A 16,995-nucleotide genomic window follows, 5' to 3' on the forward strand; every position below is an offset into this window, starting at 1 on the left:
ATTTCTGAAGCAGGCTCTCCCGCCCCCCTGGGTGATTACTGACCGCAACCCCAGCCCCTCCCCCCGCCCCCTCCCTCTCCCAGGTGCGGCTTCGCGGATGCTGGGGCTTTAAGAGCCGCAGAAGCGGAGCCGGGTGCTGATTGGCGGTTTATTCTAACGCCGGGGGATGAGCTCATCCGCAGCCAATGGGCAGACCGCACCCGGCCAGACCCCCGCACCCGGCCGAAGGGCGCAAGGCGGCGCGGGTGCCGCACGGTCTCCCGCACGAGTGAAGGGGCAGTGGCGGCAGGGGTAGGTCCGGCCGCGCGGACCGAGCTCCTGGCTCGGGCAGGTACGGGGTTTGCCCGGCCCCTCCTCCGGGCCCCGGTCCTCCTGGCGAGGCGGTCCCCTCCTCTCACGCCCCCAGCACGCTTTCCTCCGTCTCGCCCGCGCTGGGTGGCTCACCTTGCGTGCCGGGACTCGCGGGCTGGGCGCTCCGCTTCCCATGTCCAGGCGCCACCCCGCAGCCCTGTCCCGCGAGACCCAGCCCCGCGGGGTGGCCCCGGGGGCCTGACTCGAGCAGTCCCGCCCGTCGGCCTTGGCACCCCCACCCCCACCCCACCCCTACACAGGCCTCAGAGCTGCTGGTCCCTGGGGGGCTGGGCGGAGCAAGAAGGGTGCGGCATCTTTCCCTCCTTCCCTCCATCCCCTGGCCTCATCCTGGCCAGGGTTCAGCTCCCCTCTTGGAGATGTGGGTTTCCCTCCCCGCCCCATTCCCCATCCTGCTCTGTCGAGTCCCTTTCTCCGCGGAGCCAGAGGTGGCCTAGTCTTGGAAGTTCAGGCCCTGCCTTTCTCCATGGGGCCTGAGAGAGCACAGGTGCTACTGAGGCTGGAGTGGGGTGGGGGAGGCAGCTCTGCTGGCCGCTCTGAGAGTCCCCTCCTTTCCTGAAGCCACTGCTCTTCTCCCTTTGGCCACTTGTGTCACACTGCTCGGGGAGCAGCTGCTGTCAGGTCCTTGGAGGCCATGTGGCCTCCTGGTTTGCTCAGCCAGCCAAGAGGATAGTGCCGCTGCCTCCCTGGGGCAGGGTTGACCCTGCCCTCCTTCCTCCACCTCCATCCAGAATCTGTCCCTCCATCAGTTCATCTGCCCACAGGTTTAAGACCAGGCCTTGTGCCTAATGCTCTGCCAGGCTCTCTTGGGGGGTCCTCACTTGCTGACCTCGGCACCAAAGGAAATAGAAATAAAGCAGGGCAATCTCTCCTATTCAGGGAGGTGCCACTGAGCTGAACCCTGAAGGATAAACGAGATTCCTGTAGGAGGAGTATGACCAGGAGAACAGGCAGGATGGAGGGAACAGTGTGAGGAACAGCCTTGGCATGTGGTCGACATATGTTTACCATGTGCGAGACACCAGTTTGTCTGTGAGACCCCAGGAAGGACGTTTTGGATCACAGATATCCTCAGCTCTCTCCAGTGCTCACGAAATACCTGTTGATCTGAATTTGAATTGAAAGGAGGAGCCCTGAGCATGTTATTATTCTATTATCACCATTTTAAAAAGGTCTGCCCAGTAAAGGGATGTTCCCTGCACCAGCTCTGATCCCTCCAGCCCCTGGAGGTGAACATTAGTCTCCCAGTCTCCAGCGGAGGAAGGCAGGGTACAGATAGGGGTGTTGTTCCCAGCCGTGGCCTCCCTGGGGCGTCTCTTTATTTCAGGTCACCAGCACAGGGCTGCAACCATGAGCCTGGTGGCCTGCGAGTGCCCCCCGGGACCTGGCCTGGAGCCTGAGCCTTGCTCTCGAGCTCGGTCTCAGGCCCGTGTGTACCTGGAGCAGATTCGCAACCTGGTGGCTCCTGGGGCCCCTGACATGACCAAGCGTGACTACCTGGTGGACGCCGCCACGCAGATCCGGCTGGCCCTGGAACGTGATGTCAGTGAGGACTACGAGGCCGCCTTCAACCACTATCAGAATGGCGTGGACGTGCTGCTGCGCGGCGTGCACGGTGAGGGCCGGACGGGCCAGGGGCCGGAGTGACTGTGGAAGGGTCGGCTTGGGGCTCAGCCTGTCCTCCGTCCGTCTGTGCTGAGTGAGCGGGGCCTCTGGGAAGGACGGTACTAATAGCTGGCCTGTGTGAGCGGTTCCTAGATGCCAGACCGTCGTCTAAGGGCTTCCCTCCCAGTAATGGGAATAACTCCATGCGTTGTTGATGTCGTATAAAGGAATTACTTTTATTCCTATTTTCCAGATGTGAAAACTGAGGCACCAGGCAGTTAAATTACTTGCTTCAGTTTCCATAGCTCTCATTGGCAGAGCTGAGGTTTGAACCGTTGGGGCTCCCGAGAAAGAGAGAGAGAGCAGCCCGTTCAGGGCAAAGTGAGGCACTGTCTCTCTAGGGGAGAGGCCGGTCCTGAGGCCAGGTGCCCCCTGAGGGCAGTGGGGGTCGGGGGTAGGCGTCAGTAGGAGTCAGGCCCTGCTTCACGCATCCTACCCCCCTGCCACAGAGCCCCCCAACGCTGGGGCTTCCGACTGCCCAGTGAATTCATTCCTCTTCCAGTCCTGGGCCCCACTCTGGCCATTTCACACTGGGTGTCAGAGATGGCAGAGGGGTGTTTTCTGGGAGCTTCTGTCTCCTTCTCAGTAAACGGACATGGAAATCCCCACTCTGCTCCTTCCCCCAGGGTGTGTCTCCCACCCGGAGGAGGGCTGGGGCGCCGTGTCAGGGCACGGTCTACAGACCAGCCTCGGAAGCAGGCGCCCTCTCTGCTGGAGAGCAGAGGGCAGGCGGCGGGAGTGGGAACCCCAGCCCTCCGGGGCCAGGGTGGATCCTGGTGACCCCCTTACCCCACAGTTGACCCCAACAAGGAGCGATGTGAGGCTGTGAAGCTGAAAATTGCCAAGTACCTGCGGCGGGCCGAGGAGATCTTCACCTGCCACCTGCAGAGGACCCTGGGCGGGGGAGCCAGCCCTGGCACGGTGAGGAGACCAGCTCCCTGAAGGCCTGGGGGCTCTGGGGGGGTGAGAGAGCTGAACCCTGCCTCCCCAAGACAGCTGTCACCTCCTGTCTTGGGCTGCGTGCCAGTGACAGGGCTGTCCCCCTGTTATCCCACTGGCTCCCTCCATCTCCCACACCTAGCTAGTTCCTTCATCTTCAAACACTTAGTGAATCATCTCCTGGCCAGTCTCACCCCCGCACAGGGTATGTATATACACACACACACACACACACCCCCCTCCAGACTCTCACACATGGCTCGTACACAAGCTCCATGTGTACACACTCGAAGTTTCCCCCGTCTGGTGAAGTTTGAATGGCCTCAGGGAGCACAGCTGACCCTTGAATGGGTTTGAGCCACGTGGGTCCACTTACACTCGGAGTTTTTCGAGAAATGCACCACAGTGTTGGAAACGTGTTTTCTCTTCTGCATCTTATTAGGCTGCTTTCCCCCAAAGCAGGTGCCTGGGCCACATGCCATGTTCCCTGAGACCCACATGGGCCCGGGTTATTTCCCCACCCCTGGGAGCGGCTGCCTCTTGGGGGCGGGGCTTTCAAGATGGGATCTGAAGCCTGAGGACTCCCTGGGCCTTGGAGGGGGGGTTGGTCGGGGGCGGGCGTGAGTGTAGAGGGCGGTGTGGCCCCCCGGGGCCGGGGTGGGCTGGTTGCCAGTCAGGGCCAGGTTCTCCCTCCCTGTGAGGCCTGGGCTCCAGGGACCTCAGGTCTGCCCCCTAGTGCCTCCAACTGTCCTGACGGCTGGGGGAGGGCCTGGCGAGGAAGCGGTGCCTGAGGAAGGCTGGGCCCTCAGTCTGGGGTCTGTCCCCCACCTCTGCAGGGCTTCAGCACGCTGAGGCTCCGGCCCATCCGCACACTGAGCTCTGCCCTGGAGCAGCTGAGGGGCTGCAGGGTGGTCGGGGTCATCGAGAAGGTGAGTGAGCTGACGGCCCCGCTTTTGGTGCTGAAGGAGATGGGGTAGGCAGATGGGGGTGGTGGGTGGGGAGAAGGGGCTGGCAAGGGGTCAGCGGGGCCCAGGGGAGGAGAGCAGCTGTGTCCGCGGCTCCCCACCCTTCTCTCCCCCCAGCACACATCAGTCAGGTCCTGGAGAGGAAAAGGGGAGCAGAAGAGGCAAACAGCCCCTTTTCCATGGCCTGGAGCTCAGAGAGCCACTCCCTCAGAGATTCAAGACAGAAGCCAGCAAGGCAGTGCCCAGGGCCCCCGGCCAGCACACACTGCCCCCACTCACTCCCCTTCTGCTTCCCCACAGGCCCCCACCCACTCTCCCTCTGCACCCCAGGGCTGCGGGCCTGCTGGAGGTCCCCCCCCCCCCCCGCCCCGAGTATGGTTGAGGAGTTCCTGCAGCGGAATTGTACACTTCTCTCCTAAAGCCTGTCCTGCAGAGGGTCCCGGCGCCCAGACAGGCCTCCACAGCTCTGCCCATCCCCTCGGGGCACCCCCACCCTCATCCTGACCCCGCCTGAGGCCCTTTCCCCTCCTGTGGGGCAGGCAGGGGGATAGGAGCCGACATTCCAACCTGAACGTGGGACAGTCATCAGAGCCGGAGAACAGAAGGCCAGACAGCTGGGTCAGATGAGGTCTGGGCCAGTATTCCATTGCCCTCTGCCCCAACCCAGGCCACACCTGAGTAGTTGCTACTCAGTTGCTACGTGGTTCTCAAACTGGCTGTTCATCGGAATCACCTGGGGGAGGTTCCTAAAAAGAGATGCCTGGGCCCCACCCCACCCCGGGCCGTTGAGTCAGAATTTCCAGGGCTGAGCCCAGGCAGTCTGTAATTTAAACACGCCTTGGGGGATTTTGCCGGGCCTGGGAGCCCATAGAGGACGCCTGCTGCATGCCCAGCGTGGCCGCAGCAAACCCCTTCACCTCCCCGTTGGTTTCCTCATCTGTAAGCCGGGTAAGAATCCTCCCCCACAAGGGGGCATGTGGGAACTAAAATGAACTAATTTTTGGGAAAGGCCTGGCACACGCTGAAACATTTGATACGTGTTTGATGGCTCTAAATGCTAGCGACAAGGGCGGGCAGGGAGGCGTGCAGGCTTCCCGTCCCCCAGCCGCGCTCCAGCTGCTTTCCTGGGTCTCTGGAACGGGCCCCAGTCTGTTGGCCCAGGGCCGGCCGACTTCCATCTGCCTTCCCTCCAACGGCACTCACTGGGCTGTGCGGCCCCGGCCAAACGCGGCGGCTCCCGCAGACCCGCCAGGAGGAGGCAGCCGCCACCGTTTCCTCACGTGGGATCCCGCTGAACCGACGGGTGGTGTGGACAAGGGGCTTCCAGGTCCAGCCGGTGTGGGTTGCAGGGAATTACGGTGACCCGACTTTGTTTTTTTAATTATCCGAGTTGGCCGAGCTTTGGGGATGCAAATGTATACCGTGCGTTTCCGAGAAGGAGGCCTGTGATAGAATTTCCCGAATCTGTCTGACCCTGGGACACGCATATGCAGAGCATGTTCAGAATCCAATATTCTGAGGCCTGTGCATATGGAAAGCACACATTAAGGCCAAGCCCAACCATTCTGGTTTTTTTTTTTTTTTTAAGATTTTATTTATTTGACAGAGATCACAAGTAGGCAGAGAGGCAGGCAGAGAAAGAGAGAGAGAGAGAGGAGGAAGCAGGCTCCCTGCGGAGCAGAGAGCCCGATGCGGGGCTCGATCGCAGGACCCTGAGATCATGACCTGAGCTGAAGGCAGAGGCTTTAACCCACTGAGCCACCCAGGCGCCCCCCAACCATTCTGTTTTGAGATTGTCTTTCTTTCCTTACTCTTACCCTTTCTGGGGCACCCAGCTCACCTCCTCCTGAGGTCCTGCTTCCCTTTCCAGGGGCATTTCCAAGTCAGGAACACCACTGTCCCCAAATTAGGAGAGAAGTTAGGGCCCCCCGGGCCCAGATCCCTGCAGCCAGGCCTGAATGTGCTGCAGGGGCAGATCCTGGCAGGAGGGGGCAGCACAGGGCAGCAGCCCCCGGTGGGGTGCAGGGCGGGGCCAAGGGTCTGCTCAGGAAGCCTGGAGTTCCCCCCTCACCCCTGCCGTTTGTTAGGTGGACTGAGCTGGAGAGGGATGTCTAGGGGCTAAGGAGGTACTGGCAGGGGGAGGGGGTTGCTGGAAACTGTGAGGGGTTGGGGGTGGGCAGGGACTGGATAGGTCCCTGGCTAGAATACCCAGGGGTTTGCTCTCAGGGAGCATGGGGGGCCTGAGAGATATCACCACGTGTTTGCTGAGCCTCATGTAGGAGCCAGGCATGGGTAAGAAAAAGGCCATCCAAATCACTTTTTGTTATTTTGGCTCAAACACAGGGGTGTTTTTTAAAATTACCATTCCTTACCAACATTTGAAAATTGGCAGGTTTCACATAGAAGTCCAGATAGCCTGCTTCTCCTGCAAAATTGGAAGATCTGGAAATGCTGGCTCACATTCTCACGTGGCAGCAAGGGGTCGAGGGGGGGCTGCTGGTTTTAATGGGACACTTGTCCTCGGGTTTGCTCCTGTCCCTGCCCTGCCCCCTTGGTTCCCGTCCCAGGCGCCTGTGGGCTTTGGAGTCAGAGAATCTGTTTGGAACTTCTGGACTTGGTTGCTCCATGAGAGAGAAACCTCCTGGGATTTTGATACTTTGGGCATTTTCAAAGAAAGAGTTGCTGTGTTTCACTGAAGCTTTCATTCTTCCGCGTCCCAAGATCTCAGTGGGTATCTTAAAAAAAAGAAAATCCCTTTATGAAAAGGTGAAAAAGCGGTGCCCAGAACTACCTTCTACCTTCCAAAAAGCAACACTCATCTGACATGAGTAAGGCACATTGTCATTTGCAAAACTGTTGCATTAAACCCTCCAGTTGCCCCAGGGAGAGAGCACTAGACTGTGCAGCCCTGTCCACTAGTCATTAGCCACATCTGTTGAAGTGAAAATTAGTTTAAATTGAATATTCTGCTTCTCATTCACACTAACCACGTTTCAAGGGCTTGATAGTTTTTCATACAGTTAGTGGTTTCTGTATTGGACAGTGCAGATATGTTTCTTTCATGCTCTATTGAACAGTGCTGCATTTTATTTTTTTTTCAAGATTTATTTATTAGAGCCAGTACATGCAGGGATGGGAGGAGGGACCCAAGCAGTCTCCCTGCTGAGCAGGAAACCCAGTGTGGGGCTCGATTCCAGGACCCCGTGGTCATGACCTGAGCCGAAGGCAGATGCTTAACTGACTGAGCCCCCCAGGTGCCCTTGGGCAGTGCTGCATTTTAATAATTGTCTATATTATAGAAAATGAAATGGAGGTTCATACGGTCAAGTGAATAGCTGGTGCTCTGTCCCCCATAGCACTGAGCAAAAGATAAGGAATTTTTTTGGTTGCTTACTTTAAGGGGAAAATGCCCCTTTGCTCTTCATATACGAAAGAGAGAGGAGTTTAAAACAGTATATATATTCCACACCATCCTACCTAGCTCTAAGATAACTGCTATTAATGTTTTGGTCTAATTCTTTCTAAATAGATAGGAGTCTGTGTGTATGCATGCGTGTGTGTGTTTAAAAAAAAAATATATATATATATATGTATACACATGTATATTTGTGTGTATATATATATATAATTAAACCCACTTGTTGCAGTATACTGATCAAGTTTTAAATCTGGTTTCCCCAGCCTTCACCGCTGGTTTTTTGGACTCTCTCTGAGAGGACCTTGGCCAGGACAAGGTGGTAGGGAATCCCATTTGGCAAGGGATAGCGGGGAATTATCCAGGGTGTCAGTATTTGTGGGAAACTCGATTCTCCTAAATGACCCCAGAATTTTCTTTCTTGCTTTTTCAAACGTTGCCCAAATTTGGTCAAGGAGCCGGGACCAGGCTGGGTTCCATCTCTGGCTGTTGGAGGAGAGCCCTCTAGTGGTCAGAAGGCAGGCGTCACTGCTGCTTCAGGAAGGACACTGACCCGGGAGCGCGCTGAGGCCCAGAGGGGAGGGCAAGTGCCATGGTCACCCGGCTGTGCCCCCCTTGCAGTTAGGTCTCCAGGGTTCTGGGATCAGCCCTGTCTGCATTCAGATCCTGCCTCTACCTCCTTTTTAGCAGTGGGACTGTAGGTAACATAATCTCTCTGAACCTGAACTTCATCAATAAAATGGGCCACTAATGACACCTTGTAGGGCTGTGGGGCTAAAATTAAGTAATTTATATAAAGCATTTAGTGCAGGGTAAGTGCTCTGTAACCAGCATGGGGCTTCCCTATGACAATGTTAGGAACAGTCACTACAGATTATTGAGGGAGGGCATGTGGCGAGGCAGGGGCAGGCCACCGTTAGACTTGTCTGCTGGAAGAGGTCCCCCCTACTGACCTAAGGGAGGTATGGCCGTGACCCCATTTTGCAGTTGAACAAGGTCCAGAGAGGCAGTTTGTGTGGCCAATGTGGTAACTGGTCTTCTCCTGGCATTTATAGGAACAAAGGGACTTTTTTTTTTTTTAAAGATTTTATTTATTTATTTGACAGAAAGAGAATGAGAGAGAACATAAGCGGGGGAGTAGCAGGCTGAGGGAGAGAGAGAAGCAGGGGGAGCCTGATGCGGGACTCAACCCCAGGACCCTGGGATCATGACCTGAGCCGAAGGCAGACACTTAACTAACTGATTGAGCCACCCAGGTCCCCATAAAGGGCCTTTTTCTTTTTTTAAATTGTGTTGTTAGTCCCCATACAGTACATCATTAGTTTTTGATGCAGTGTTTCAGGATTCATTGTTTATGAATGCTCCATGCAATCCGTGCCCTCCTTAATACCCACCACCAGGCTCACCCACCCCTCCACCCCCCTCCCCTCCAAAGCCCTCAGTTTGTTTCTCAGAGTCCACAGTCTGTCATGGTTCGTCTGCCCCTCCAATTTCCCCCAATTCATTTTTCCTTTCCTTCTCCTAATGTCCTCTGTGTTATTCCTTATGCTCCACAAGTAAGTGAAACCATATGATAATTGACTCTCTCTGCTTGTCTTATTTCTCTCAGCATAATCTCCTCCAGTCCCATCCATGTTGATACAAAAGTTGGGTATTCATCCTTTCTGATGGCTGTGTGTATATATGTATATACATGTATATATGTATATTTGTATATATGGACCACATCTTCTTTATCCATTTGTGTGTTGAAGGACATCTTGGCTCTTTCCACAGTTTGGTGATTGTGGACATTGCTGCTATGAACATTGGGGTACAGATGGCCCTTCTTTTCACTACATCTGTATCTTTGGGGTAAATACCCAGTAGTGCAATTGCCGGGTCATAGGGAAGCTCTATTTTTAATATCTTGAGGAATCGTCACATAGTTTTCCGAAGTGGCTACACCAACTTGCATTCCCACCACAGTGTAAGAGGGTTCCCCTTTCTCCACATCCTCTCCAACACTTGTTGCTTCCTGCCTTATTAATCTTTGCCATTCTGACTGGTGTAAGGTGGTATCTCAATGTGGTTTTGATTTGAATCTCCCTGATGGCTAATGATGAAGAACATTTTTTCATGTGTCTGTTAGCCATTTGTATGTCTTCTTTGGGGAAGTGTCTGTTCATGTCTTCTGCCTATTTGTTTTTAAAGATTTTATTTATTTATTTGACAGAGAGAGAACACAAGTAGGCAGAGAGGCAGGCAGAGAGAGAAGGGGAAGCAGACTCCCTACTGAGCAGAGAGCCCAATGCGGGGCTCAATCCCAGGACCCTGGGATCATGACCTGAGCCGAAGGCAGAGGCTTAACCCACTGAGCCACCCAGGTGCCCCCTTCTGCCTATTTTTAAACGTGATTATCTGTTTTGTGTGTGTTGAGTTTGAGGAGTTCTTTATAGATCTTGGGTATCAGCCCTTTGTCTGTAGTGTCATTTGCAAATATCTTCTCCCATTCTCTGGGTTGACAAAGGGCCTTTCTATTTATGGCTTCAACAAACCAGTAATGAGGGAAGGTGGACATTTGTAATTCCTGTTTGGTAGATGAGAAAATCAGTTCACTTGCCCAGGCTTTAAACCCAGTGCCCCTTTCCCACCCCAATCCTAGGATGCAGCCTTTGTGACTGCCCAGTGGCCTGGCCTCGGGGGGGGACAAGGGGGCCCACCTGCCACCATGGGGGGGGTGCCTCCAGGGCAGGTAGCCAGCCAAGGGGGCACGCCATCAGGGTGCTGGGCTTGCCCCCACATGCCCCTCACCCAGCCAGATCTTCATCCTTCCTGTCCCAGCACGCTCCTGCTCACTCCTGTGGCTGGGGTCCACCCCTGTCCACCACAGAGACGAGTCACAGGCCCAACTCCAGACAAGGCCCGGACCCAGCCATTGGCACATTGCTGCCTCAGACCAAAAGCAACGGGAGAAGGGGGCTGTTCTCCAAAGACACCCCTAGAGAGAAAGACTATTTAAAAAAAGAGGAGGGGCGGCAGGGGAAGGGACCCAAATGAGCGTGCCAAGCCTGTGTGTTCCCAGGCACGGCCCAGCCCGTGAGTGACCTTGGGCCACACTCTCAGAGCCTTAGCTGCTTCACCTGTCAGAGCTCAGAACAGGTGACTGGCTCTGAGGTCCCGCCCAGTCAGGACACCTTCAAACCCCTGCAGGAGGGACGACGCACCACACCTGGGTGAGGGGTCCCCCTGCATCGTGCAGGGCTCTGGGAATACGGAGCTGGCCAGGGGAGTCACTGTCCTCACATTGCTCCCAGCCAAGTGGGGAGACAGGAAGTTAGACCCTGTGATCGGGGTCCCGGCCTGACTGGAGGGCTGGCACCAGAGCTAATGCCGCAGGTCTAACGAAGGGGGGTGAGCAGGGCAGGGTTGATGTCAGCTGAGTGGGGGGCCAGGAGCACACTCTACCCCACTACAGCCTGCCCTCCTCCCTGCCTGGGAGTGAGTTGGCCTCGGTGGAGGAAATGGGGGGCTGGGGCTTGGGCCCTGGAGCCCCAGGAACTAGCCTATGCCTTGACTGGTGCCTCCTGGACCTTGGCAGGTGCAGCTGGTCCAGGACCCAGTGACCGGAGGGACCTTCGTGGTAAAGGCAGGTGCCACTTAGTCCCCTGCCGTCCTGCATTCCCCCTGGGGCTTTCTCACCGCTCTTGGAAACGCCTACCCCTCTGAGGAGCCTCCTGCCCAGAACCAGTATCTGGAGACCAGGCTCTCTCCAAATCTAAAAGCTGAGTCTGTCCCCTGCCTCCCAGACAGACACACGTACTGTCTCTTCCTTGTTCCGGAGGGTGGAGGGCCTGGATTCCGTGGTGGGAGCAGGGGTGAGGGCCGGGTCAGGAACTGGAGGGAGGTGGTTGCTCCCCGGGGTGGCTTCTAACCTCCATCACCTGTTCGCCCCTAAAGCCAGGCTCGGACATCCCCTCACAGGGCTCCGTCTGGTCTGGGCCGCGCTGACCCTCCTGCCCTCTCCCCAGAGCCTGTCCAGGTGTCCTGTGGCGAACCGGGAGCGACTGACCATCATCCCGCACGGCGTCCCCTACATGACCAAGCTGCTTCGCTACTTCGTGAGTGAGGACTCTATCTTCCTGCAGCTGGAGCACGTGCCAGGTGAGGGGACCTCGGGGCTGTGGCATGGCCTCTTTCATCCTCGTGAAACGCCAAGCACGAGGAGGGGGCAACGCGCTAGAGGCACGGTGCCGAGCAGCGGACCCAGGTTTCCTGGGGGGAGGACAGTGGGACCCGGCTGGGGCAGGGGACATCTTGAGGAGGAATTTCATGTCCTGGGCTGGGAGAGGGCATTGATGCAGATGTCCCCTGTGTCACCACTTCCTCCAGTTTGGGCTCTTTTCATTTTTCTAGTCGATGCCCATTCTCCGGAGTGGCCACATGGGACGGTGGTGCCTGAGGTAGTGAGGACAGCAGTGGGGCCATGGAACCCATCACCCCTAGTACAGTGGTTTTTGTTTTGTTTTGTTTTGTTTTTAAATGAGGGACATATCCTTGGGCCATGACATAGAGTCACTGCAGGGCCATGCCTGGCTTTCTTCTACTTGGTTAAATTTCATCCTACTGTTCTCCCTGAAAAGTAAAAAAATTATAATATTTTGAGCATGGGTGAACCTACCACACAAACCAAGGGTAGGAACAGTAATTCACAATTCCCTTGGGGTTTCGTGCCAATTTTGTGCCAGCTTGTGACGCCGGGTCCCCTCTGGGCGAGTCAGAGGGAGAACAGAGAGCATTCCGGGCTGGTGAGGGAGGGGCACAGGTGAGGACCATGGTGGGTAGAGGGGAGGCAGGAGTTGGGGACCTGGGGTCCATGCTCTTCTTCTCCCCTGTCCCCATGCTCGCTGCTCCTCTGCACGGCCCAGGAGGCACTCTCTGGTCGCACCTGCTCTCCCAGGAGCAGCCCCAACAGTCTGGAGGCAGATCTGGCTCCAGCCCAGAGAGGATGAAGGCTCCACTCACCCCACCCCTCAGCCAGCAGACCCCAGCAGTGCTCTCCCGGGAACCCACCCGCCCGCAGGACAGAATCCTTCTGGAGCCTCCACGGACTTCCCGGAGACTTCCCCCAGCCAGGGAAGCCCCGCCCATCACGCCCCAGAGCGAGGCTGAGGGCGACCCCTCCGCCAGGACCCATACTTCCTGCCCCTCGGACTTTCCGAAGGCCCCAGGTGGCCGCCTGCACCTCCAAGCCAGGCGGCGACCTGGCCAGAGCTCGGACGTGAGGCCCTCTTGGGGGCTCCCTTGGGTTCATCAGGGGGCCGTCCGGGTGCTGGGGGCCTGTGGCCGGGGCAGAAGTCCGAGCCGCCCCTTAGCGGCTAGGGCCCGCCCCGGGTCCCGCTGGGGCGCCTGGAGAGTGAAGGAGGAGCAGGTGAAGCAGTGGGCGGCGGAGACCCTGCTGGCCCTGGAGGCGCTGCACCAGCAGGGGGTGCTGTGCCGAGACCTCAACCCCCGGAACCTGCTCTTGGACCAGGCAGGTAGGCGCCCAGGCCAGGGAGGAGGGATCAGGTTGTCCTCACCCCACCCCCAGACTGAGGAGGAGAGGTCCTCAAAGTCCCAGGGACCTCTGAGGTCATCTGCTTCCCCTGCCCCCCCCCCCCCGCCTCTTCATACGGGACCCCGCGGAGTCTAGTTGGCCAAGGTTGAGCCTGAGTCCCGGGCAGTGGCTCCTAGGAATATGGGTTGTCCCTGGGCGTTAGGGGGCCTAGGGAGGCTCTGCCCAGTGCAGCCACTGGCTCCCACTTTGGGCCTGTCGGGGGAAGCCCTGGAGTCCCCTTCCCCATGCCACCTGCTCCAGGACGACTAAACACAAGTTTTGTTCCCCTTTGTCCTCCCTACGCGCACGCTGGCTGAGAAGGTCACATCCGGCTCACGTATTTTGGCCAGTGGTCCGAGGTGGAACCCCACTACTGCAGGGAGGCCGTGGACAATCTCTATAGTGCCCCAGGCAAGAGGGGAGGAGGGGCTGGGGGGGCCTGAGGTCTTGGCTGCCTCTGTGGGTGGAGCCGTGGGGCTGAGCACGGCGGAGGGAAGGGGCCTGTCTGGGGAGGAGGGGTAGAGAGGAGACCAGCCCTCTTGGGTGAGGCTGGGACACGGGTGTTCTTATTGCCACAGAGGTGGGGGGGATTTCTGAGCTGACGGAAGCCTGTGACTGGTGGAGCTTCGGGTCTCTGCTGTATGAAATGCTGACGGGAACCGTGAGTAGCTGGGCAGGGGGTGGGGCCCTGGGGGGGTGTCCCCGGCTGCAGGATGGGCTCAGCTTTGTCCAGCTGAGGCTACCTGGTTTTCCAAGACCTGGCTGTTCCCCCTCCCCGTCCCCCATAGCTGCCCCCACAGGCCCCGAGAGCCCTGGGGAGCTACTCCCGCCCAGGCCACGGGCACACTGAGCGCGCCTGCCACCCTAGCATCTAGAGCTAGTGAGACTGTCGTCAACTTAGGGAAATGAGAGTTGAGTTGGGATAGTCAGGGAGGGTTTCCGGAGAACACCTGGGTGTTCTGGAGGGAGGCTGGGAATGGACACAACCCTTCTTTCCTGGAAGGCCTTGGCATCATTCCCCCCCCCCCCACACACGCCCGTCTGGGCTGTAAGGTCCAGTTTTGGCCGAAGGACAGCGGCCTCTGCCTCTGTGTTCCTCCGTGAGCACAGCGTCACACGGGGGGCTGGTTAGGCCAAGCAGCAAAGGAAAGGCCAGACTACAGCTGAGCAGGAAATGACGGGAGTGGATGAAGTGTGTCTGCTAGACAGCCTCAGAGAGCCCCGAGGCTGGGGTTCTCTCCCCTCCGCCTCCCACCGCCTCTCTATCCCAGGGCTCCTGGCCTTCCTCCTGGTTGCGTCTTGCAGCTCTGCCTGACCCCCGAAAGTCCTCCCCCTGCTCCAGCACTGCAGGGTTCTGGGGCATAGGGAGCTCCTGCCTTGGCCCTGACAGTGGCATTCCAGGGCCTGCTGTGGAGATTTTCTTTCCATAAGGAGACAAGTTCCGGTATTGTTCCTAACAGAGTGCCTGCCCTGAATGCAACCCAAGATTGATGCTTCTAGGAGGCTTGGAGCCAGGGAGCCCTGGGTTCAAACCCTGAACTCAGCATAAGTCCTTTTACCTCCCTGAGCCTGCTTCTTGACTTTAAAATGAAGGTCCTAGAACTTATTTCGAGGGTTGTGGTGGAAATTACAGACAAGGGATGTCAGGCATCTTCCGCCACGCGGCAGGTAGTAGCTCCAAAGCAGAACACCACCCTCCTCCTCATCCCCATGGGCCGTGACTCGGGGAAGTAAAGCCTGGCTGCCGCTGGCGCGGACAGACATCGCTGGGGTTGCCCCCCTCCCTGTCTCTCCCAGGCCCTGTCGCAGAGCCACCCCTCAGGAATCCAGCCCCACACACAGCTCCAGCTGCCTGAGTGGCTCAGCCGCCCCGCGGCCTCCCTCCTGACCGAGGTGAGCTACGCTGGCACAGAGGCAGCAGCCGCTGGGTGGGAGGGCAGGTGCTGGGAGGGCACAGCCCTGGCACTAACAGCAGCCCCATGGGCTGCCGTCTGATGTGGGTGCAGGGGGGGGAATGGGGACAACAAATCTGCATATGCTGGTATCCCAACAACACTGGGGGTTCCGTGGGCCGGGAGTGATGGCTAGGACCCACACCCCGCCTCCCACCCCAGGTCAGCCCAGGCCTCAGCCAAGGGGCTGGGAAGGCCCATCAAGCCCCCTGGGCTTTTTCCACAGCTGCTGCAGTTCGATCCTGCCCGACGCCTGGGCGCCGGAGGTGGCGGTGTAGACAAGCTCAAGGCACACCCCTTTTTCAGCAGTACCCAGTGGAGCAAACTGGGGGGGTAAGAGGGGCCAGAGTGGGTCATGGAAGCTGCTGGACTAGTCCGGATCTTCTCTCCCCTCTGCCTGTCGCCCAGAGCAGGCCCATCTCATCAGTGACCCTTGGGCGAAGAAGGCAGGGCAGCTGTCCCCGCCACCACTCAGCACCACTCTTGGGCATCACTGTAACCATCGCCACTGCCCAGAAGGGCCTGGGCGGCCTCCAGCCAGCTCTGGAGACCCTTTCTGGTCACTGCTGAGGGGGAGGGACAGGGAGAGCTCACCCGGCTGGGCAGCTCGGACCCCTCCGCCCATCTGCCCTCCATCCACCAGCCAACAGTTCTCTGTCCCTTGACCGCAGACCTGCCGGGCTACAGGTGCCTTCCGCAGCCTGAGCTCTGAGCTCCTGACCACCTGCTGAGTGGACTGCAAGCTCTCGTGACTCAGTAGCTGCCCTGTGCCCCATGTGGGACGTCTCTGGAGACTCATCTGAGGATACGGGTCCACTGGCTCAGTGGACCCAGACCAGGGCCGCCCAGCCTGCTCATGTGCACCTAGGGGCCTCTTCCCGCTCCCAGGCTCTGCCTGCATGGGGTGGGGGGCTGGGAAAGCGGGGAGGCGGCTGCAGTGGACAGGAGGCGAGGTGGGGGGACAGGATGATCCACTCCCCACCCTGACCATGCCCCCTACCTTCGTGTTTTCAGATGGGAAAACAAAGGCAGGCAGGAGAGGGAAATCAGGATAAGGATAAGGGGAGAGGAAGTCACTTAGTGCTACTTAGTCATTTTGAGAACAGAGTAAAGGGCTCCCTTCCCAGCTACCCCACCGGGGTGGAAATGGGAGCCTGTCCCATAGGCCTCCAGGCTGGAGCCACTACCACGCTTTGTACCCATTACAATTCCCCTCTTAGGCATTTGTCCTATTTACCATTTTGCATTTTCGTCTTGAGGGTCCATTCAATTCACCGCCCACTGTGACTTCACAAAACCCATGGAATGATTGCCTAAGCTTTTAGCCAGAACCAAAAATGTTTCTGGTCCCTGAGGAACCGGGGTAAGTAGTTACCTCAAAGACAATCCCCTCCCAGGTTTGGGGGCCCTCTGATTCCCCTCGGGGCTCACCCTGTCACTGGGGTGAGGCACCTAAGAAGGAAATTTCACCAGACCTCTGCCCCCAACCTCTTCCTTCCAGTGTCTCACAACCACCACCAGGGGGCGCCAGACACTTCATCAGTCTGGCTGTGAAGGCCCAACTCTAACTAGGGGTAGGGACCACTCCTGCAAAGGGCACGTTGGGGAAACAGACTGCGCGTGCTTTCCCTGGGGCTTGGCCATACCTCCCCCACCCCGTCCCCCAATAAAGCCTGCCATTGCCTATGGTGTTCTTGCCTCCTGAATGCGACCAGAGCAACCCTGCTGGAAGGAGAGTGGAAGGCTCCCTCAGAGAAGCTCCGTGATAGTCATGAGCTTGGGGTCCACTAGAGAAGGTACGAAGCAGGGCTGATGGTGAAGGACATGCCAGCCTGTGCCCCGCATAGCTTTGAGCTGAGAGGAAGGGATGGCATACAGGGGGCCCTGGAACCTGTGGGAAATAGAGAAGTCTTAGAAGGGGGGCATGGTACCTGGGGGGAGGGGGGAGACAGGACAGTAGTCTAATCCTCCTCACAGTGAACCCAAAGATGGGTGGTGGCTTCCATTAAAGACATTAAGGGTAGGGCTGGTCAGAGCCGAGGGAGCCTGTTAAGTCTGTTCTTTTGCTATGCTATTAGACCAGACTGCTTCCAACCATGGCCACATGAAGTGTGA

The 16,995-nt window shown here is 57.7% G+C and overlaps 1 protein-coding gene across 5 annotated transcripts; it reads left to right on the forward strand.

The window, feature by feature from the left end:
• Positions 1 to 1,719: 1,719 nt before the first annotated feature.
• On the forward strand, positions 1,720 to 15,217 carry RPS6KL1 (ribosomal protein S6 kinase like 1; the record flags this gene model as incomplete). Of its 5 annotated transcripts, none has more annotated exons than XM_080808959.1 (10): positions 1,720 to 1,984; positions 2,831 to 2,955; positions 3,810 to 3,902; positions 10,934 to 10,981; positions 11,364 to 11,496; positions 12,261 to 12,869; positions 13,247 to 13,339; positions 13,507 to 13,589; positions 14,726 to 14,821; positions 15,107 to 15,217. In XM_080808959.1, 10 exons carry the CDS (start codon positions 1,720 to 1,722, stop codon positions 15,215 to 15,217), a joined length of 1,656 nt encoding a protein of 551 aa, XP_080665085.1. The 5 variants fall into 5 exon arrangements, with proteins under 5 accessions (XP_080665085.1, XP_080665086.1, XP_080665087.1 ...); XM_080808960.1 differs by having other exon boundaries at positions 13,250 to 13,339; XM_080808961.1 differs by having other exon boundaries at positions 1,720 to 1,954.
• Between the last annotated feature and the right edge of the window lie 1,778 nt (positions 15,218 to 16,995).

This window comes from Martes martes (genome assembly GCF_963455335.1).
Source record: "Martes martes genome assembly, chromosome: 7".
Lineage (NCBI taxonomy): Eukaryota > Metazoa > Chordata > Mammalia > Carnivora > Mustelidae > Martes > Martes martes.